Genomic DNA, 24,772 nt, shown 5'->3' with positions numbered 1-24,772 from the left:
GTGTCCCCGCTAGAAATAATGATGAATAATTATTGTTTTCTTTAAGATATAAGTATCGCAAAAATCGCTTTTGAAACTTTTATATTTCGAGGAGGTGGTTCGATTTAGAAGCGTAGCAAATTATGCAATAGTAATCTAGTATGTTGCGGACTAGTAGTATTGTGGAAATATCTAGAGTTTTAAAGTACAAATGTCTGTGTTGCCTAGATTTAAAGTCGTTACTCATTGCATATTATTTTACGCGCTCCACAACGTATACGCTTGACTCGAGGCGAGAGAGTCTAATTTACCTGCGGCAAAGTGCAGCGGGGTCGACTTGCGTCCCGCGGTGTCCCTCGCGTTGACCGTCTGCGGATTGACCAGCTTCGTCACTCGCGCGATGTCGCCCGTCTTGCAGGCCTCGAACAGCGCGCGCAGGGGGTCGGCCGGCGCGGGCTCCGACAGGGAGTCCAGGCTGGAGCCCAGCATCGAGCGGCGACTCGACATGTTGGAGAACGAATTCACTATTTACTATTTACATCATATGTTCAGCTCTGGCGAAACAGCGACGGGACAGGAGACAATTCGCAACCACAGATTTCGTAACAAATAACCATAGAAACAGATAAATCAAATGTAACCACTTTCGACATAGTGAAGTTTTTATTACTGCGTATGTTTCCAACTTCTTCTTCTTCTTTATTTATTTACTGGCCATTTTTTTTTCCACTTCCCTCTAAAGGAGTGTTTTAGCCAGTGTCAAGTTTCAGATTTTTCTGGATTAAACTTAGTTAAATATTCATGCATGTGTTAGTACTATATACAAGTTAGTGAGTTAGTATATAATATTACACACACTACACATACAGCAGTAGCGAGCGGTGAGTTTTTAAATTGGTAAGCTACGAAAATTCCAATATAATGTCCATAGCGGTAGTATGGCATATAAAAAACAAGTTTATTTTATATTTGATAAATAATTATTATATATTTGATAAATGATAAATAATAAAAGAAAATAGTTTCAGTAAAAATATTTTATTGATTTATTTGGTGTGGATTTGAGTCTAGTGAACACTGTGTTCAGTTTGATTTCAAATATTATAAGTTTAAAAATATTTTCTAATGTAGCACAAACATTTGATTTAAAAATACAATTTAAAAAAACATAATTGAAAAAATCATCGTGGTTTCGGATGTGACAGAGTTTAAAGAACACCCTGTATGTCAGGGGCGAATGCTCCTTATAATCGATTACATGCAGATTACCATATTTTTTTGACATCGAAAATAATGTTTAATGTTACAGTATTATTAGGAAAAAACACATCACCAAAAAAATATATTACTTTTCTTGGGTAAGTAAATATATATCATATTCCTTTATTCCATACAGCGACCAGTTGCGCCTCTTTTGGCCAAAATTATTACTACTAGATTACACAAGATTACTCAGCTGACTTAAATACATTAATTCAAATATGTCTTTAAACCTAAAATTTTACAATCTTGTTCGAAAAATTACACTTGCGATTACAGTAAAATCTTCCAGCTTTCATTAATGCAATTTAGTCTTTCAATACTTTGTCATAAGAGCTAGTATTCTTTAAAATACATCAATTTGACTTACAACAGTCTAAGGGAGGTGACAATATACGCACTCGTTATGTGTGAGAAAGAGATAACGAATATATTTTGTATGTCTTAACAGGGAAGTTACAATAATAAGTAAGTAATTGATCATACTTATGTTTCGGTGGTTTGAAAGTAAATTTGCTTTAAAATAAATTAATATTTTGGTATTTTTATAGAAACGAATTGATATTTTAATCCATAATAATTTTTGATTGTAATTTGTTTTAGTGCATACGATGACAGTTGAATATTGTAGGTTATTCTTCAGTATCCATTTAAACTTTAAAAATTCAGTTAGAGTTATGATAAAAACGTTACTAGTGTATAGTGTTAAGAATAAAAATATATGAAGAATTATAAAATGTATATATTTTGTCGTTTTGTGAATAATAATGTGATATAAAAGTCGATGAAACAATGATTCTTAAAACGTAATTTATGTTTCGTTTGACGAACTATTTTTCTCGGTAAGGAATACTTTTAAATTATTTAATTTTTATTTCATTTATGGCTTTTTTATTAATTTCAGCAAATTCACGATGATCTATCTTCTCATCAATCATTAATGTCGTAGAAATAGTGTTTTATTTCAAGATAAGGTATAATAGTCATACTTAACCAAATATGCACCGGTGGGCTAATGAATTATCCAGTTTTATTATTGACTTTTTCGACGCCCGACACAAAACACGTGATAGCTGCGCGGGTAGGTCGTTGCTTTCTTACGACGAAGGCGGGGGTTCGAATCTTGAGGGGACTCCATTTTTTTTTCAATTTTGTTTTTTTAAATTGTATTCTTCAAATCAAATGTTTGTGCTACATTAGAAAATATTTTTAAACTTATAATATTATAAATCAGTGTTTGATTTCTAATATTTTAAGTTTAAATATGGAGTCCTACAAAACAAACACCAAATCAATCAATAAATCAATAAAATGTTTTTACTGAAACTATTTTCTTTTATTATTTATCATTTATCAAATATATAATAATTATTTATCAAATATAAAATAAACTTGTTTTTTATATGCCATACTACCGTTATGGACATTATATCAGAATTTTCGTAGCTTACCAATTTAAAAACTCACCGCTCGCTACTGCTGTATGTGTAGTGTGTGTAATATTATATACTAACACACTAACTTGTATATAGTACTAACACATGCGTGAATATTTAACTAAGTTTAATCCAGAAAAATCTGAAACTTAACACTGGCTAAAACACCCAGTTGGGAGGTGAAAAAGCCAATAAAAAACTAAAAAGAAGAAGAAAAAAATTCAAGATGTTTTTTTTTTAATGGAACACTTAAGGTTGAACTTGCCAAAAAAAGAGTCAGGCTCTTGTGTTTCGCAAGTTTACAAAATAACATAAAAAAAAAACAAAAATGCAAAACAAAATAATCAAATAAATAACAAATTAAACAATTTTAAAAATTGAGAAAATATGACACTAAAAAGATTTGAATAAAAACACAAAATGTTGAAATTTATAAACACAGGCACAAATTAAACAAACATATTTGTTTTTAAAATACAGTTAATGTTAATTATGTCAAGAACTTTTTTTAAAATTTATCCTTAAATCTTCCGTAATTTATTTCTTGACGTAGATTTTGTCGTAAATTATTGAAAAGCTTCCGTCCTTTGTAAGTATAATGATGTTTGTAAATGCACAAATGAAGAAACTAAAAAAAAAACAAGAACATGAAATAAAAAAAATTCTGACTCTACAAACAGCCGTTTTGTTTCAAGTACCAAGACTTGAGTCAAGGTGGTGTTTTTCAATAGGAACTCCCATAGATAAAATACGTAATACACGACTGCGAATAATCTCTGACATCTCCGGGCAAAAGCACGGCAAAAGAAGCTGTCATGGCGGCTCCATCCAACGGAGTCGGGAATTTAGTAGAAGAATTTGAAGAGTCCTTCCAGGTATGAATCTATTTAAAGTATTCCATCAGTTTATGTTATATTTCATTTATCAATTACACTTAAATAACCGCTTATATTTTGGCTGGAAGGTGAACAATTTCGCTTTGACGTGTGCGTCGATTATTTTGTTTACGAATGCACATTTTTGTTATTATCCATTGTTTCCTCTTATTATTAATGGAGTTAATAAGATAACTCTATTTATTGCGTTTACGATATATTTGTCAGTGATCTTTTCGGGTCCGGGCTGACGCATACTACAGTTCTGTGCGTGAAATAGTGTTTTCGACGGAATAACTATAGGTAAAAATCTCGAAAAATCACTTCGTAGCACAGTGGCTGGTGTGTTCGCCTACTATGTTCGAAGTCCCGGGTTCGATTCATGACAAATTAGAAATTAAATATACTTAATTAGTTTCGATAAACGGGGCTTATGACCTGTCATTGGCTGGTTTAAGTGGCCACTGTACACACTGTAACATTCACCATTCTGCCCATGTTTAACCCTTAGACTGCTAAACAACGATATATCGTTGTTGTTAATCCCTATCATAAAGTTCTAACTAGACTGATGCTGACGTCATAATCCCCAAAAGGGTAAATGAATTCGGGAACTGCTTGTTGCACTTAACCGTCAGTGGTATAAAACATTTTCAAAACATAAAAATTACTTATTCGACGGGTTATTATTCAGTTTCGTACCTATTTCAGCCCTACGGAAAATCTAATACAAAAAATGTTTTCTTACGCGCGGTGAAAATTCGAGCATTAAATTGTACAGCAAAGTTTCTTGAAAATTAATAAAAAATAATATAAAATATTTTAATAAAAACGAACTACTTTGAACGACGTCACTTGTTTATATGAATCAACCAATGATAATAGGGTTGTGGAAGATTTCCGGTTTGCTAATCGTCAATGGAGCAATCAACAGAACAAATCAAGAAGAAGCGGAAGAGAACTTGCGACGTCACACGCGGATTCATTTTGGAAATACAAAACTTTAAAAAATCGTAGCGCTGATAATACGATACATAAAAATTGAAAAAAAAAGCTTTGTTTAGTAGTTTATTAACAAATATATATATTTTTTTAAACAACTAAATTTCCTCATTATACATTTATTTATGATGTTTAAATTTGCAGTGTTTTTAAAAAAAGAGAAACGACTAAATACAGGAAACTTCTAGCTAGCCGGGAACGGAAACAGGGAATTTTTCACATTGCAAAAACAGTGAAATAAAAAATAAATCATTTTAATATTTAGAATTTTTAATCACTTATATGATATTTGAGAAAAATAATTATATTCTGTGTCTTCCCTGCTATTATACCCGATCCAGTGATTACAAAAATATTGATGTATTTCCGTAATGAATAACTAATTGAATACTTTACCTTTAATATAATAACTCTTATCTAGTAAGGTCCCTATATCACCGGAAAACCCCGTAATTAAGAATATAAACAAATAAGTAAAGAGCCATAAAATATAAAAATAATTCACCATGGAACCTAAATGATTGTCAATTAGGACGTTTGAATATTAAAAATCATTTGTTGATTTATTATAATGGGTACCTACATTAATGTGAAATTTAAATGTTTTAGCTTTTCATTAGGTAGTAATTATTACTCTACAAACAAAACGTAATTATTACTCTACAAACTCTATTCTAGAAACTATTCTACAAACAAAACGTAATTGTGGTAAATAAAGTATATCAGCTCGATCTTGATCCAAAAATATTTCAGAAATGCTTCTTCGATTTTGAGCTCTTCATAAGAGTCATATAAACTATCATCACTATCACTTAGAAGTTGTTGATCGTTATTGTCGAATTCACTTTCGGAATAGGTTGAGCTGCTAAGCTTCCGAGTTTCTAGGTAAGGTATTATTATTTCTATATCACTTTTAATATCCGTTATCATTTTGAATAATATACTTTGTATATTTATTCACAATAAAAAGGACCCTTTGCAGAGTTAACTTGTCAGTTAGAGTAATAAAGTAAGATTAAAAATATATATAAATGTACACAATATGTAATTTACCACAGCTGTTTGTAATTTCAGCAACTGATGTCTATCTCGCTCAATCCATTATGCATGAACTAGCTATTAGTGAAACGGAATATTTTTCTTGGAAGTGATATCAATTTGTGAGACAGTTGTACGAAAACATTATTTTTTAACTTAAAATTATATTATAACATCTACCAAGAAATAACATCACTTCTTAGTACATTTACCCGTTATCATGAAGTTTCAATCTAAATAACTCCATACAAACATTTGGACATACTCAAAATATTGTTGATCGAAATAATTTGCATAAAAAAAATATTTTTTAAGTATTTTTAGGCATTACCTAGGAGGTGAAATAATTTATCCAGATGAAACTCGCCGAATTCAATAAAGGTTTCAGCTCTTTTAGTTTGCAAAAGTCAACAGATGCAAGAGTTGAGGTAATGTAAAAATAATCGTGAATGGTGAATGTTTCGCAGTGTGTAAAGTGGCCATTTAAAACAGCCAATTACAGATCATAAGTCCTGTAAATGCCTAGACTTCCATATTCCCTAGGCAAAAATGTGTTCCCTCTCTGTTGCAACAAATTCCAAGAAATATTTTACTTAAATTTTGTTTAGCATGCATTGATGGAAGTGGTAGGTTTGATAATAAGGGCACTTTGCCCCGCCAGATCATTTTTGTTTATTTTTATTTTCCATTAAGAAAGGGTTTACAACCGCTGTACGAGAATGTGTTGCGGGCTGCACGAGTTGTCCATCTTGCTCACTCCACTGGGCTTGAATTAGATATTTATGAAATGGAAGATTTTTCTTGGAATTGCTATTAATTTTTAAAACAGTAGTGTGCTTGGAAAAAAACGTATTCGATAAAATATTTTTAAAATGTATTAATAATAAGATTTCTGATTAGATTCTTGAAAAACTGCGTAGCAGCGTAAGGGTTAAACATCCACATTTCCTTAACTAATCTAATTAATTAATCTTTTACAGAATATTTTATTTTCTCTTTCTTATGTTACACAAAAATATTATGACTGTCTATTTATTTTAGGAGCAAAAATTAATTATCATTTTCTTGTATACCCACGAACAGGCCATGCCTTTGTGGGTTTTTTTGTTTACTATTTTTTTATTTATAAATCATAAAACACAAAGTATTTTGCAAGTATAATACGTTGAAATTACATTCCCAGGAGTTACAATAACTCAATTCGGGACATAAATAATATTATCCTTTATAAAATAACACATATTGAGAACAACAAAGAAACAAAGCAAGTTTAGCACCTTTATAACTAAATATACAACAACAATATAGTACTACTACTGGGCTCGGATGGCGAGACCTATTTACGGGGACCCGTCACAATAGATCTTCACAGGTCGCAGTGACGGCAGGAGCTTAAAGAGCACTGACCCCCACCTCTAGAATAAGACAGGTCATAAGCCCTGTAAATGCCTAGACTTCCATATTCCCCTTTCAACAATGTTTTCCCTCTCTGCTGCAACAAATTTTTATTTGTAGATAGATAATACAGTAAATAAATCACTGAAATTACTCGGCTTCATTAATAGAATATCCTCTGATTTTACTAATGTCCGTACAATCAAAACTCTTTATTGCTCGACTGTTCGCCCTCTTCTAGAATATGCCTCCTAGAATAGTGGTCTGGTCTCCATTCTATGTCAATCGCATAAATCACATTGAATCAGTCCAACATTGCTCGCTCGCGAAAAATAGCGTGGATGCTCGTACTAGAGAGAGATAATTATTCTTATGCTGATATAGAGTCAATGTTCAATATTTCTAGTCTACAAAAACGTGGAACTAATATTGACTCCATATATATGTTCGGAATACTAAATGGTATAATCGCTGTTCCATCATTACTGGGACAAGTAAAATTCAATATTCCGACTCGTAGATTGAGAAACAATGAAGTACTGTTCATCGATCAGCATAGAACAAACTATGGCCCAAATTCTCCAATGTCTTTGTCGTATTGTTAACTCAAGACAAGATCTGGACTTTTTTGGTTTAAGTTTACAAGGATTTAAACGAGCACTAAATAAATAGTCCAGATCTTGTCTCAATGTCCCTTATGTTTGTCAATGCTGCTTTTCTTTTTTTAAAATGTTTTAAACTATTCTTTAATTGTAATATTTAAACCTTATAAATCGTATACATGGACAATGTTCGTTAATAAATAAATAAATTTGTAAATATGTATCTTTTTTGGGTGATACAGTGTATGTTGGATTTGTTCTGACGTTTTGGCTACCATTGCAGGAGCCATCTTCAGGGTAAGCTGAATGAAATTTTGCATAAACCCAGTAATTACAGTGCACGAATAATAAAAGGCAATTGAAATACACAGACACCCAAATAACATAAACAAAGACGACGGGCTTAAATTAAACTCAACTTGGTTCCCAGCACTACATACTACAAAAACTAATAGATATGTGTCTACTGCCGACTGCGACACAGTACAAATTACTAGTACTTAAACACACACTTTTTTCTGCAAAACACTTAGCTTACCCTGAAGATGGTTCCTGCGATGGTAGCCGAAACGTCGGAACAAATCCAACACACACAGTATCACCCAAAAAAGATACATATTGATAACAGTGGCTGTAAAAACCTTCTCACCTATTAAAAAAATAAATATATATATGTATATATGAAAGCAGGTGGTCTATGAGACAAAATAGCTCGGGGACCTCTGGTCTAAATAAAGACAACTTTTATTAATATTAACATATTACAACAGAGATGAAGAACATTTGATAAAAGGTAATACAGAAGTCTAGGCATCTACAGGGCTTATGACCTGTCAATGGCTGGTTTAAGTGGCCACTTTACACACTGTGTAACATTCACCATTCTGCCTATATTTGAACATCTATATTCCTTCAATTCTTTCATCTGTTGATGTTTGTGAAGTTAAAGAGCTGAAACCTTTATTTATGCGGGTGAGATTCATCTAATTGAATTATTTCACCTACATACTAGGCAACGCCTGAAAATTTTATTTTTTCAATTTCTATACTCTTCATGGACCAGGTAATTTATCAACAATATTTTGAGTTTGTCCAAATTTTTGTAGACAAGGACTGGATTCAACTCCCTGGGGAGCTGTTTATATTAACATATTACAACAGAGACGAAGAACATTTAAGAAAAGGTAATATAGAAGTCAAGGCATCTACAGGGCTTATGACCTGTCAATGGCTGGTTTAAGTGGCCACTTTACACACTGTGTAACATTCATTCACATTCACATAGAAATTGAAAAAAAAAAACATTTTCAGGCGTTGCCTATAAGTTGTTTTGCAAATTTAGAGAAATTATTATTGTCGAAATGTCTTATGTTTTTTTTTTCTAGTCCTGTTTAAATGTGCTGACCAAACAAGAGGCCGGGCCCTGCGTGGAAAAGGAGGAGGTCAAGGTTGAGGTTGAAAGGTAATGTTATGAAAATAATTTGTTCTTTTTTGTGAATATCCTTCCACAACAATATCTGTACCAAAGTATAGACCACGGGAGTCACATTGAACTGAATATTCAGGAAACAATATTTTGTGATTGCACAATTTCTAAAATATCGTAACTTTTGAACCAAAAGTGATAATTTCAGTCTTTGAAGAATTTTCAATGTAAAATATCGATTTAAAAAAATAATAATAAAGTCAAACTTGGTGATCACGAGAAAGACGAGACCGACTGAATTTGCTCACTATGAATGAGCATTATTTGTTATACTAGGTTTTTAAATATGTTTTTCTCTATGTCTTTTACTACGTATTGATTACTGTTTTTATATTTTTTTGACTGTCTTAGAACGGGGTTAAGAATCCTTGTTAGTCAGTCAATTTTTATAAAAGGTTCTATGAAATATTGTCGAGTAAAAACAACATTTTTTTAGTACTTATTAGTAGCATTAAAAATATTTTTTAATTTATAATTTTGAATTGCTGTGAAAACAGTCATTGCATTGACCACGCCCCTAATACGTCACAACTCACATTTATTTTGAACTTTGTTTGAAACCGCTAAAATTTTTAAAGAATCTCGACGTCACAATTATCAATGCCAAACATGTGGCATTTTTCTGAGGACATATTTTTTGTAAATTTATTTTTAAAAAGTAAAGTTATGGATAAAAACATTTAAAACAAAATTATTTTAATGTGCCAATATGTCTTCTTGTCCATATTGATCATCGTGGTTTTGGATGTTTCAGGGCTTAAAGAACATCCTGTATCCTGTATATTGTTCAAATTTTATTTCACCCATCTATAGATCTTATATAGAAGAATCGGTTTCCGTCGAAAAACACGTTTTGGTTTTTCTTGTAGATATTTCGCTTTGTGAAAATGGTCCTCAATTCCTCTGCCTGTTTAAGCAATACCCCATTCGCAGTGACGTCACGTTTAGCCGGAACTGAAAAAAACTAAAAACGTGTACTTTCTTCAGGTTCATCGAGCTGGCCCGGCAGATGGAAGCCTTCTTCTTGCAGAAACGCTTCCTGCTGTCGGCGCTCAAGCCCGAGCTGCTGGTCAAGGAGGACAACAACGAGCTGCGCTCGGAGCTCGCGCGGAAGGACGAGCTGCTCAAGAAGCACTACGAGAAGATCGCCGTCTGGCAGAACCTGCTGGCTGACTTACAGGTGCTGAACATGAATAATGATACTGCATGCGCCCGTAAACCGGGGCGAATCGTGTATAGAAGCGATTATGCGCAGCTTACCATTATATTTGACTATCCATAATAATGTTTTACGGTGACTTTATTTACAGAAAAACAATCAAATTATTACCATTTCTTATAAATTGTTGCCACCATTCGTAAGTTTCTCCAAATAAAAATATTAATAAAGCGCGCCCAGCGCCAGCAATGCGCCAAGGAACTAGCCGATTACTCCAGCTTATTTCTTCATACAAATAAAAGTACTATATTTTGAACACATTAAACCCAGTAGTGGGATTTTTCTCCTAGAGTTAACTTGCAGATTACACAAATTCTTTGAAGATTCTCGATTTGGAAAACGGTATTACAAATATTATTTCTTTAGGACTATTTTTCTTTGCGATGATACTTTCGACATATGACTCGCAACACATGTGGCGCTCGACGCGCCCGTTTTTGGCATTATTCATTTCTAGAACAAATTGGCCCGTTAACATTTCAATCTTTATGAGAATACCTAATACTGACTGAATTCATTGTGCTGTTTTTTATAAAACTTTTATATAAGTTATGTCTTAAATTAATGGATAATATAGCTACACAATATAATATATCACAAAGTTACGTCGTTTGAGTTGATTACACATATGAGAGTTGTTGTATCACACAGAACCATAGAAAAAAAGCAATTTATAGTGTATAATATAACTTACATTGTATTATGTACCTACTATGTAGCAGGGGCGAATCGTCAAAGTAAGCGATTATGCACAGCTTACCATTATATTTGACTTTAAATTATAATAATTTATAGTAACCATGTTTATGGGAAAATATATAAAGTGATTGTTATTTATTATAAATCACCGTTTATATCTTTCTACAAAAAAATATCTATGAAGTGCGCCCAGCGCCAGCGCCCAGTCCATTCTCACTGAACGATAAAACTGGCCGATTACCTCAGCTTATTCTTCCATACAAAAAAGTACACTGTATTTTTCGTCTTTAACCCAAGTCGGCTTTTTTAGTACTAAAACAAACTTGCAGATTACAAATATTTTTAGAAGATTCTCTATTTGGAAACTAGTATTTCGAACATTATTTCCGAAGGACTATTTTTCTTTGATGGGATACCGTTGACATATTATGTATCACATAGGACAGGTGGCGTTCGCAGTGGCCGTTTTAGGCATTATTCATTTTAAAAGAAATCAACCAGTGCTCAAGTCTTGACAGTACTGTCAATGACAGATCATAATGAAAATATTTGCTAAATGTCATTGTGGTATGTGATAATAAACTTTTGTATGAGTTTAGTATTCTATTAAAATAGTGTAGAATAAAGCTACGTATATCGCGTGGTTAGTAATAATTGTTGTTTGAGTTGATTTTCACAGAACCACAGAAAAAGTAGTAATTTATAATTACATTACTTACATGTTATGTAAGTACTTATATGTAGTACAAATTAATGAACATTTTTAATAGATTACCTATAAAATAAATCACGGCTCGCCACTGCTATGTAGGTACAAATAAATTATATTTTTTTTATAGCTTACCTATAAATTAAATCACCGTTTGCCACTGCTGTAAACTGTAAACTTAGAAATCTCCGCCAAAAACGGAAAATTAGTAATTGAAGCCAAAATAAACTGTACACAAAAACCGACCTACCTTAATAATAGCATGAATTACGATTCAAAACCGTCTCTGATTCTTGCAAAAACAGATTTCAATGAATGTCAGTTGAGTCAGTGAAGCATAATTACAAATCTCACAATTCTTTTATCAATGTTTTTGGCAAATATCTCTGTAACTCCTTTAATGGAGATTTCTACGTTTGCTTCTAATTTAATTATGGATAACTTATATAGCCCCATTTTCGTAATAAAATACCTCAAGGGCGCTTTACATGGTGATTCTATTGTTAAGTTAATTTAATTGAAGCTTTTAAATTTGTAATTTAATTAAAATAATTTATTTTGTTGTCACATGCTACGGATTTATTCAAATGATTTAGAGAACAAGTGGGTTTTAAGTTTTTTCCGAAACATCACTTCACTTTCACAGCCTCGCACCTCTGCTGGGAGAGCATTCCATGCCATAGGGCCTGCAACCGCAAATGCGCGTTCACCAAATTTTGTGCGCTGTTTGCGTAGAGGTATAATAACTTTTCCTCTCGCCGTAGACTAATACCCTCATGTATTCTCGTTTTAAGATATTTATTTGACAATGAGGAATTCCACTGTTTTCTAAATTTTTTTTTTCTATTAGCGTACTATTTAACTAAGCAAAAATAAATATATATATATAAATATATGTGCGTTATTTACAAAAATATGATTTTTTAAAGTTACATTTATCAAATACCGCGCCAAATGCCTGTAATCAGTGTGTCACTTTTCAGTAGTGACGTCATGAAACAGTTGGCGTTCTTACTTTCACTGACCTGACAAGAATCTATGGAATATTGCTTTGATTACTTCATTTAGTTGATCGTAATTTGCTCATTTCTATGTTATGGTTGTTTTTACGAACGATTCGATTTAGAAAAACCTAGAAAGTATACGTACACTATAGTGTAGCAAATCATTTTGAAAAAAATGTTATTCCTATTTTTTCCATACATTTTTCATTTCTTTTTCCTCAGTTTTACACTTTTTTTACCCTTGAAACACGTAGTTTAGTAGGGGTTTTTAGTAGGGGTTTTACTGTATTTTATTTGTTTATTTAAAACTTCAATTGCAAAGAATTAGTTCTTTGGCGGACTTATTGCTAAATGCAATAGCTCTCAGCCAACCAAAAAAACAGACTGGTCAAAAGAAAAGATTGGTCTACGCCGATGAGCGCCAGCCGGGCGCGCGGGTAAAACTGCCTTTTCTGCACAAGTGTGTCGATATAAAAACTTGCCTCTTTAAAATATCGTTTCTCCTACAGGGCTATGCCAAGTGCAGCGGGCAGAGCGCCGTGACCACGGTCGGGCCGGGAGTGGTCTCCCCCGCCCCGGCTTCCATCCCCGCCCAGCTCCAGCCGGCCATACAGGTAGGCACCGCTCGCCGGATGATGCTGCTCTGACTAATAACGAAGATTCACGCGGCTGTCGGCTTATGACTTAATGATGCAGTTTTGTGAAGTTTTTAACGCTCTACAAACTGGCAAAATACACTATAGTCCTTAAAATATAGCTGGATTAAAATGACAGCCGCCAAACTAATGTTAATAGTGACGGGAAATCACTGATCACTGACCATGTACTGATCAAATAAATTTTATCAGTTCTTTCATGCAAACATGAAACTCTGTTTCCGAAAATTTATATAAAAACGCAAAACAAGCCTATTAGTGTGTTTAAGACAATTATTTACCAAAAAATAAGACATTTTTTTTCATGAACAACATCAAATGAATTATTTTTTTTTTCGATCGATTCACATTGATCTTGATCAATTTGTCCCATCTCTAATATTTTTGCAAAATGATGTAACCTTGTAAGAACGTCGTTAATAATTAGGTTTATTTTGGTTTTAAAGCTGCTTTTATATGCGGAGTGTTCATTAAACCCTGTCACATCCGAAACCACGATAATCAGTATGAGCAAGAAGACATATTGCCACATTAAAATATTTTTTTGGAACAAATAAAGTTTAAAAAAATTAAATATCAAAACAAGCCAATGGTTGCTTACTTCTGCAGCGGAGAAGGGAGAGGGGAGCCTGATACCCTGACAACCGAGCTTCCCTCACTTCTCCCCTGCAGAAGTAAGCAACCATTTGTTTTATTACATATGTTTTTTTTTTTTAATTTCTTGATGTAAATATGCTAATATGTCTTTATGTCCATACTTATCATCGTGGTTTCGGATGTGACAGGGTTTAAAGAACACCCTGTATTTATGTTGATTTATATGTCTTTGTATTAAAAAAAAAATTAACATGCCAGATACGAATGATTTTTCGTGTGTCAATATAAATCACTCCTTACGTTATGTCGTTACTTTTGCTGACAACTGTCATTCTAATCAAGCTATATTTTAAGGACTATAAGTCACAGTAAATTTCATTTATCTGTAGTTTAAAAAACAAATTTAAGGTTAAGTCGCATACCGGGTATTTTATTCAGGCTAAAAGCTTTAAATAACTTAATATTTACTAAATATAAAACTACAAAATGGAAAAATTAAAAACGTGTTCTTTAATGAGCACCTAACATCTCATTTTATTTAAATAAGATATAAAAGAGTAAAATTGGAACAAAACTTATTAATAATAATAATATCTCCGTTAACAAAAATTACAATTTTTTTATCTACTACTATAACACGTCTGATAATCTTTAAAATATATTTATTGGTTTAGTTCATACATTATGTACAGTACAAGCATTGGGAAATTAAATAAATACAATATTGTTGGTTACACGGGTTGACAAGCGCTGATTTAACAGATTGAGAGGCGGTGGAGTTATTGTTCAAGACACGGGGTCGATTTACATCAAGTCATTTTAGGAATTCGGAATCTTAGATATTTTATTTTGTTTATTTATTTATTTTTTCTTTTATTTAGGAAACATACAGTACAGTTACATCGTTTTATATTTTACACAGTTAGACTTAACTCTAATAGACCAGTGAAGTTTTCATATTATAAAGTAATTATATGCAAGGTTATTAATTAAAGTACAAAAAAGAGAAAAAAAATAAACACAAATAGAAGTTGTTTAAAGATTAAAATTAAGAAAATTTGTAAAAGTAATTAAAAGTTAAGAATTAAAATAAAGAATGAAGAACATGCTTAGATGTAAAAATAAAATAAAATAATTACATTTTTTTAAAAAGGAAAAACATAAATATACGCATACATATTTACATATTTTAAGGGATTCAAAGAAACGACGAGAAGAATCTTTAAAGAATCTTTAAATAAGAAAATAAATTTATGTCAATTTAAAAAACATCTTCAAAATTAATGACACATAGTAAGAGCAGCAATATATTGATTTCATATACATATTTATTATATATATTCGGCCTAAGCCAATTACAACAGTTACATGAAGAAACATAAATGCAAGAAACTGAACAAATAGAACATAAAACTATTTAGCAAAGACAAACAAAGGCAAAACAATAATCATATACAATATATTCAAAAAAACGAAAGACCAAAAACTTTGAGCTAAACAATGCCAATCCTACTTCATCCCACACTGTTTAGTCGCGAAGAGATCTATCCCGAAAAATTCCAAGTCGTGTGATGAATTGACTAATCTACACATTCTGGACATTGGGGCATAAAAACCAAAGTTGTTCTTAGAAGATATTATAAATAGCAGATTTTGAGTTCTGGTGACACGGTTGGGAACACGAAAAGAAATTGATCGCAACAGAGATGGGACATCACTTAAAGCATTAAGTATTTTGAAAATGCATATAAGGTCCATCTCGGTTCTACGTCTCTCCAATGAAGACAGATTAAGAGATTGCGCTATTTCAAAATAAGAATAATTTCCCCTGTGTAATCCGAGCAACATATACAATATAAGTAATTAAAAGTATAAAAACATGTCAATGCAGCAGAGAAAAAAGAAGGGATAACAGGTATAGCGAGTAATATTTCAAATTTGGAAAAGCAATATAAGGAGAAGATACCGAAGGTAGTTGATAAAATATAGCGCAGTAATACAAATTTCAATTGTAATAGATATAAGGCAATTATATTATATAACATTAGCATAATAATGTTTGTGAAAGTAAATTATTCCACCAAATCCCAAAAGGAACACTCCCACACTACCAGAAGTCAAACTAGAGTCACCAGGTCATGGGGTCTACCAAAAACTCTGAATTCGGGCAAAGAAAATTCTGGTTCAGCCCCAAAATATTAAATATAGTAAAACCTCATTTTTACGCTCCTCGATTTTATGTTTTCCCGCTTTTCACACTGAAATAATTAGGCCCCATTTTTTCCATACATTCTCATTAAATGTTCCCCCCAATTAGCGTTTTTCATAACCCCGGTTTTACGTCAAATTTTTTTTCATAACTCATTTGATCTGTCAAAAGATGAACCGCGCGCCGCAGCGTGAATGGATAATAAAATCGAGGTAAAAAAATGCGTAAATTATTGTCTCAAACTAAATTCAAAGTAGGTGCAGTTTAATTGACCCTTTTGTTCAAGTGTCTAATTTTGACATTTTACTAAATAGTGACATGCGGTTGACGCATGTTTAGGAAGAATAAAGTCTCTACATCAATAAATTACAATGCAGAAAGTCAAAAAAATTGGCAATATAAATATTATTTGATGTTATACACACAGAATGTGAAAAGGAGACAGTTTAAACAGTTATCATAACAGTGTGAAACAGTCCGCGATGTAAATGACAGTTGTAATTTTGTGGTGCTAGTCTAAAAAAAGTGATACCATATAAATAAAATTTCCCAATATTTAGGGAAAAAATCGTTGTATGCACTTTATGCAAATTCAAATATTTATTGTTGTGTTTTTAAGGTTTAAGTACCTAGATAAAATTATCTATGATAAAATAACACATTTATTATTTTATTTATTTTTTATTTAAATTTTTTGTTTTCTTACAATAAACATAATAAAAAAGAGTATTAAAAAAATAAAGCATAATTACATATCAACGAAATACATATTAATAGAAAAATAGTAAACAAAAAATCCCACAAAGGCGTGGTCTGTTCGTGGGTATACAAGAAAATGTTAATGGATTATTGAAAACATCGACATTGACATTGCAGTATTGTTTGAAAAAATTCAAAATATTTTTAATTATATCATTGGTAAATATGAATAATCCCCAATCATGACAGTTCTTACAATTTTTCAGCAGTATATTATTTAATATAGTCTCGTACAATAATTCTATTTTAATGAAATTTCATTTTTTCCATAATTTTTTTATTTCCTCATTTTAAAGTTTTCCTCAGTTTTACACTTTTTTTTGTTGCTCACTTGAAAAACGTAAAACATGGGTTTTACTGTATCTAATCCATGACCCAGTTTCGACTAAATACATTTGTGAAGAATTGGTCACCGGGTTTAGGTAGAAAAAAAATTTAAAAATTTCTCGAAAACAATCTTAATTAATGAATAGTATAATTAATTATCTCCATAAATAGAATAAATTCTGTACCTTAAAGGCTGGAAGTCTCATTTTTGCAAAATTGAGTTATGAATGTCATTTTGTTCATATACTCAGATTCTATTATTGCCTAAAAATATTGACAGTACCGAGAAGGTCAGGTATGAAGGTCATAAAAATGTTAAAAATACGTTTTTTTAAATTGAATATTACAGCCATAATTATCTTCTTTTAAAAAAAAATACAATTCCATAAAAATAGGTTTCGACTAAAATTTTTCAATAAATATATATATTTTTAAAAAATATTACCGAAGGCATAATTTTACTTAGAAATAAAGGAAGGTGATTTAAAATGCTTGTATTTCTTTTCAAAATCAAAATATTTAAATTTTGCTTCGGCCACTTTCATGTGCAATTTGTCATCTTTAAATTATTCCAACAAATTTTAGTTCGATACTTAGTCTTTATTGAGATCCCAGATACCTAAGTTCAGTCTAAATTTGAAATGGCGTAATCTGCCGGTCTAAAAGTAATTATATTTTAGTTACATAAAAATTTTAAGCATATTTTCTAACAGAAATACCTTTAAAATTATTGTTTTTATTTCATTTATGTTTTTTTAATTTTTTGTTATTGCAATTAAAAAGGAACATTAGTTTTAAAATGGCAAAATCGTATGATTTCCTCATTTTGCGTGCGTTTTACCAGACTACAGCCTGAATAATTGAAGCGATTGCCTGTGAATATTATGTTTTTTCGAAACTATAATTTTTTGCATGCGTAATGACGCGCGGATGTTTTTCGGACAGTGAGAGAAAGGTTCGTAGGAATTTACCAAACACGAATAAATAAAACTTCTCAACACACCCGGTACGTCTGTAGTTTAGAGAGACACCGACCCTCGAACGGCTCGGAGCTCGGTGCCTCCGACGGCCGGAAGCTCGAGGGAGTACGCCCGCCCCTGTTTGCATGCGAAGTGTTCCGTAGATTGCCCCCCTTCCCCCGCTCGACCGGCCGGTTCATGCCACCTTGGTCTCCTTGCAGGCGCAGCAGCAGGTGCAGCAGGCCCAGCAGCAGCAGCAGCAGATGGCCCAGCTGCAGCAGCTGCAGCAGCTGCACCAGCAGCAGCACGCCATGCAGCAGGTAGCCGCCGGCCCCGGCCCCCCGCGCCGCGTGGCGTAGCAGTCGGGCGACCATCGAGCCGACGGTCACGGCCAGCTGAGGACGCTTAGACTAGAGAGACATTCGTAGCTAGAGAGCGCATCAGACTCGACTATAGCCGTCACCCGTATAATCCAGTAGCAATACGTCTGATTATGATTCGATTAATTTATTTTAAAATAACATATTCAAGTGTGTACAGAAAATAACGGGAATTTTTAAATTTCGCGGGTTTGGGGACTTCGATGCGAAATGCAATCGAAAGAATCAAGAAAAGGGCGTTGCGTCGGTTCGGACACGTAGAGCGAATGGACAGCGAAAGGACGGCTAAAAGGATCTGCGATGCGAATGTTGATGGATGCAGAAAACGAGGAAGACCGAGAAAGACATGGCGCGATCGAGTCCATCAGATACTTGAAGATGGGCATGTCGAAAGTAGGAATAATCGGCGTGCTTGCACGAGAAGATGTATGAATGTAGAGAAAGCGAGGTCTGCATGCAAAGACAGAGTGATGTTGCATTCTATCCTCTCTGCCTACCCCTACAGGGAAACGGTGTGATGGTTTGTTGTTGTTGGAGAGTCTGATTGTCGAAATTTTATTACATTGGTTAACATGCCCCCGAAGTATGCTTAAATTTTCAACTGTATCCATTGTTCACTTTGCCTGTGGCAGCCACTAGGGTTAGACGTGTTCGGCGTGCTCGGCGATTTTCGTCTTGGCGATCCAGAATGCCTCCGCTGGGACGCTCGAGCCTTAGTTTCGACGTCATATCCGTAAACCCATGTTTCGTCGCCTGTTATAACACATTTCAGTAATTCTGTATCGTCGTTGACTTCATTTAGTGACATCTGGGCAACTTCCATTCGCCGCTGTTTTTGTTCAAAATTCAAAAATTTTGGAACAAATTTCATGGCATTAGCCTATTGATATGCCAACATCTTCAGCGACATCTCCGATTGTGATTCGGCGATCATTCATAACCATTTCATTATCTTTTTCCACGTTTTTATCAGTTGTTGATGTGCTGGGGCGCCCGGGCCGTCTGTCATTTTCAATGTCTTCACGGCCATCTTGAAAACGCTTCTACCTCTCGTAAACTATTTTTTTATTTGTATCAAACCCACCATAGGCCTTTGTTAGACTTTATTTTATTTTTTACACAAAATTTGTTACAAATTCATTGATCCATTTTTTTTAACTGACGAAAATCACCAAGCTCATAAAAGCTCTCCAAACCCACGAAATTTAAAAATTCTCGTTATTTTCTGAACATACCTTGCAAACATACATTTAAGACGTACATATTATAGAAAAGAAAAAATACACGAAAGAGACTCGTGTCAAAGTAGTAGGAGAATCCCGCTCCGGAAAACCCCTTTGGATACATGGAACAGATCAACGTCCAGAGCGATGTTGTTCCGCGTAGCGGTAGCCCTTCCAGCGCCGGGTGGTCCTGTATATCGGAATATGAAACAATCTGTCTTAGGTAATTATCAGGAACATACAAACCAATGGTCATCATAATCTCAGAATTATCGATCACAATGCGCAGCAATGGATAAAAATGTGTAGTCAAATACACATCCTTTCTAGTCTCTAAACTGTTGTGGCCGAGCGCACCCCGGAGAGACTCGGTCGGCTCTAGCCGAGGATAATACCCGCACTCGTGTAGAGATATCTCAGAAACTTCTTTTGGATTTTCTCTATCATAAGAGTGTACTTCAGTTCACGTGGCCCCCGAATCATCGAGCCACTCTCGAGTCTACTTCGCGCCGAGGAGTTGTAAAGAGTACTCGGGTATTCTCAAACACCCTGGCAGTACGCATAACGAATCCTAACATCTTCGATGTATTGCCACTGATAACATTAGTCCGCGGCACACTAGAATACTGTTCCATGATTTGGAACTCTTCTGAATCCACATCCTCGAAATATAAAAGGTTTTTTTTTTAGGAAGGTTAACATGAACAGAAAAATATAAAAAGAAAAATAATGAAACCCACCAAACCGCGAAGCCGGCTGTCAGCAGGTTTCAAAGTAATATAAACATTATTAAGAACTAAATGCATACGTATTTTCACACAAAATTTATTTACAAAAATTTAAATAGATGATTGTTAACATAAAATTATAATCAATATAAAGCCTTGTTACATATTAGCCATTTAATTATTTTTTTCTCAAAAGTTTTGTCAACATTTTCTTCTAAGATCAGCTTAGGAATCTTATTGAAAATTTTAGTAATTGTATAATGAAGTGTTCTTTGGCCGTACTTGCTTACAAACCTCGGTACTGACGAGCCTTCTCGTTGTGCTAGCCTTGTATTATGCGTATGTAAATACCTTTTCTGGTAGTTACCATCAAATCGAAATCTATAGTCCTTAAAATATAGCTTGATTAGAATGACAGCTGTCAAACTCATTTCATTAGTGATGGGAAATTACTGATCACTGATTAAATCGATTTGATCAGTTATTTCGTGCAATCATGAAACTCTGTTTCCGAAAATTGATATAAAAAACGCAAAAATGAGACATTTATACTTTTTAATGAACAACCACAAATGAATTATTTTTTCATTCAATCTATTTACATTGATCAATTTGTCCCATCTCAAACGCTTTTTGGAAAATGATGTAACTTTGTAAGAACGTCGTTAATAATTATGTTTATTTTTTTTTGTTTTAAAGCTGATTTTATATATTAATGTTGATTTATGTTTCAAGAATTGTATTAAAAAAATAAATGAACACGCCAGATACAAATGATTTTTCGTGTGTCAATATAAATAACTCCTTTGACGTTACTACAAAGTTATGTCGTCACTTTTTCTGACAACTGTCATTCTAATCATGTTACATTTTAAGGACTATAGACAAATTTGAGCCATAGAATAGCATTTACGGACAGGCACCCTTGCTTTTTACAAAGTTCGGGGTACCTCTTCCTTATCAATTCTGGCTGTTCTCTTAATCGATTTAAGAGCCGAGTTTTGTAAAGGTAACTTATTTCTTAAAGAAAATAATAATTATCCTCATTTCTTGGTCTCGGAGAAGACGGATAGCCCCAGCGTTCGTTAGCTGACTTGTCCCACTACCGTTCTGACGTACAGTCCTGTGTAAATCAATGTAAAATACGATAATTTGTTCCATATTTTTAATCATAGAATTAAGAATAGTCCAAAAGAAGCGTAGAATCATATTTGAATACATCGGACTGTGTCCATTCGTAATGCCGCCGTGTAATGTTGCACGATGGGAAAAAATATAATTATAACACAAATGTAAGGTAAAAAAAAGCAATCTGTTGATTTCTCTAAAATTTTATTGTGCACGCGGAAATATTGATTGGCACAACAGAGTAGATAAGTAAAAGGTCATTTAAAAAGAGCCATTGAATTAATTAACTTTTCTTAAATTATAAAATAATAGCAGCAGCAGTATTTTGACACTTAAAAACGACACATAATTGAATTTGAGGATAAACCGATATTTGTGTACAAAAATTAGTACATTTGCGTGAACAATTTAAAGTATCTTTGGAGGAAAAAATTGTACGCATATTCTGCTTTTACAGAAAAATAAATTTTGAAAAATTGATCCAGCCAATGACAGGTCATAAGCCCTGTAAATGCCTAGACTTCCATATTCCCTTCTCTAAGATGTTCTCCATCCCTGTTGTAATTTGTTAATCTTAATGACTCCCTAGGGGGTGAAATCCAGTCTTTTGTCTACAAACATTTGGACAAATTTAAAATATTGTAATATATGCATCGACTAATAACTACCTCATTATTCTCATCACTTTACCAGTGCAATGTCCTATGCACCATCCCTTTTTATTTATTTATTTGGCCAATGACTACCTCACAGTTCTGATCTCCTTATCGTTGTGAAAAAGATATTTAGATGCTCGGAGATTTACTTTTATGTATATTAAGTACTTTATGCACCATTAGGTTAAATTTGTATATTTATTGTTTACTTGACCAATAACTACCTCATAGTGTACATAGTTAAGTTTATTTAGTTCGTCATCTCTGTTGCGATACCGGTCGAGCTGTGGTACCGTGGTGGTGTCGCTGACCCGGAATTGTCGGTCAGGGGTTCAACGCCTCACAAAAATCCACAGATTGAAGAATCGAAGGAATACGGATGTTCAAACTTAGGCAGAATTGTGAATGTTTGACGGAGTGTTAAGTGGCCACTTGAATCAGCGCCCTTGAGGTGATTTTCACAAAAATGGCGCTTTATAAATTATCCAACTATATATATAATGAATGGTCACGGGCGTAGGCTGTTCCTGGCTCTGTCGCTCTAAACTGTGTCTTCGTAATTAACAAATGTTTTAAATAAATAAAAAAATAAAATAGATGACAGGCCATAGGCCTCTTAATGCCTAGACTTCCGTATTCTCTTCTCTGAAATGTTTTTTTATCTGGATTTTTAAATCAACCGCTCAACTGGGCGGCTAGGCTGTTCGCATAGAATAAGGATTAGTCCAGAAGGAGCGTAGAATCATATTTGAATACATCGGACTGTGTCCAATAATTCCCCCACTATGCCCCAATTTCGCCGCGCGCATTTTTGAGGTCGCAGCGTAATGTTGCTTGATGGAAAAAAAAATCATAACACAAATGCAATGTAAAAAGAAAAGCAATCTGTTAATTTCTCTAAAATTTTATTGTGCACGCGGAAATATTGATTGACACAACAGAGTAGATAAGTAATGGGTTATTTAATAAGAGGAATTGAATTAATGTACTTTAAACTTAAAATATAAAACAAATTTTATTTAACTTAAAACATATATTTTTATATCATGTTAAATAATATTTGATTTTTTTAAGATAATGTCGATCAAATGTCCACCACAGAGTTGTTTAATCCGAGGTCCAATTTTCATTATTTCTCTTATTAGATGAGCAAAGTAGGGAAAAAAAGTTTACTACCCTGGCAGCACTAACGAAATTTCCATTTTGTTTCTTCGACAATCTGACGGATGGAAAATTAATTCAATTTTTTAGTAATGCATTTGCTACTTAAACATTTGTTTGCTAATTACACATGAAATTGCATCCTGTTTCTTTAAGACCCTAGCAGTATTTCTACACTTTAAAAGGGCACAACACGGCATAGTTGAATTCAAATCAGGAGTTGCGTACTGAGCGACGTCTACAAAGAAACTAATGGGTCAAAACGTCATCATCATCATCATCAGCCGTGTCTTGTCCAATGTTGAACATAGGCCTCCCCCTTTAGTCTCCATATTTCCCTATCCTGAGCCAACCGCATCCAACCACTTCCTGCATCTCGTCTTATGTCATCAGACCACCTTGTCTGAGGCCTGCCGACACTTCTTCTACCCGTTCTGGGTCGCCATTCCAGGACTTTTTTGGTCCATCTAGAGTCTGTGATTCTGGCCATATGACCAGCCCAGCTCCATTTCTGGTTGGCAGCCCTATGGACCACATCGGCGATCTTTGTTCTCGCTCTAATCCATGTATTGGTTTTTCTGTCTCTCAACGAAATACCCAGCATTCTCCTTTCCATGGCTCTCTGTGTCACTGATAATTTGTGTAATTTTTTTTTCGTGAACACAAAAGTTTCACAGCCATATGTCAGTACAGGGAGAACACAAGCATCAAAAAGTTTCTTCTTTAAGTAATGTGAATACTTCGGAGATTTGAAGATATATGAGAGCTTACCAAAGGCGGCCCATGCTAAACCTCGCCTTCTTTCGATTTCTACCTCTTGATTATCTTTGCCGAGCTTTATTTCATGTCCTAAGTATATATAACTATCAATCTTTTCAATTATTTCTCCATTTACTAAGATGTTACATGATTGGTTTGCATCACTCATAACTTTAGTTTTTGAAGCATTCATTTTCAAGCCTATTTTCAGGGATGCTGTATTAACTTCGTTTATAATGTTTTCGAGTTCTTTCTCATCTTTAGCAAATAGGACTATATCATCTGCGAATCTGAGATTGCTAATGAGTTCGCCGTTGATGTTAATACCCTTGTCGTTCCAGTCAAGAGTTTTGAAGACATCTTCCAGAGCTAGTGTAAATAATTTTGGGGATATTGTATCACCCTGTCTCACTCCTCTTCTTATGCGGAACTTTTCGCTTGGTTCATGGAGCTGTACAATAGAGGTGGCATTATTGTATATGTTTTTAGGAGTTCTGAGTACCTGTGATCCACTCTACAATTATCT

General features: G+C 33.6%; 1 protein-coding gene and 1 pseudogene across 2 annotated transcripts in view; one reads left to right on the top strand and one right to left on the bottom strand.

The window, feature by feature from the left end:
- Positions 1-290: 290 nt before the first annotated feature.
- Positions 291-575, bottom strand: LOC148271833 (poly [ADP-ribose] polymerase tankyrase pseudogene; annotated as a pseudogene).
- Positions 576-3,436: 2,861 nt separating this feature from the next.
- The window catches only part of LOC148271832 (mediator of RNA polymerase II transcription subunit 28-like), a 40,347-nt gene continuing 19,011 nt past the window's right edge, over positions 3,437-24,772 (top strand). The window contains exons 1-5 of one of the 2 annotated variants that reach the window (XM_088240874.1): positions 3,437-3,550; positions 8,973-9,049; positions 10,061-10,253; positions 13,214-13,318; positions 18,433-18,531. In XM_088240874.1, coding sequence (XP_088097000.1) covers positions 3,491-3,550; positions 8,973-9,049; positions 10,061-10,253; positions 13,214-13,318; positions 18,433-18,531 — 534 coding nt within the window. In that variant the 5' untranslated portion in view covers positions 3,437-3,490. The remainder of the gene's footprint in view (positions 3,551-8,972; positions 9,050-10,060; positions 10,254-13,213; positions 13,319-18,432; positions 18,532-24,772) is intronic. The other variant, XM_088240875.1, reaches the window with a different exon arrangement.

The sequence above is a fragment of the Micrasema longulum genome, unplaced genomic scaffold (genome assembly GCF_059751315.1).
Source record: "Micrasema longulum isolate JH-2025_06_02 unplaced genomic scaffold, ASM5975131v1 h1tg002629l, whole genome shotgun sequence".
Lineage (NCBI taxonomy): Eukaryota > Metazoa > Arthropoda > Insecta > Trichoptera > Brachycentridae > Micrasema > Micrasema longulum.
Note: the sequence above shows the minus strand (reverse complement) of the source record. Positions and strands in the feature narration are given on the sequence as shown.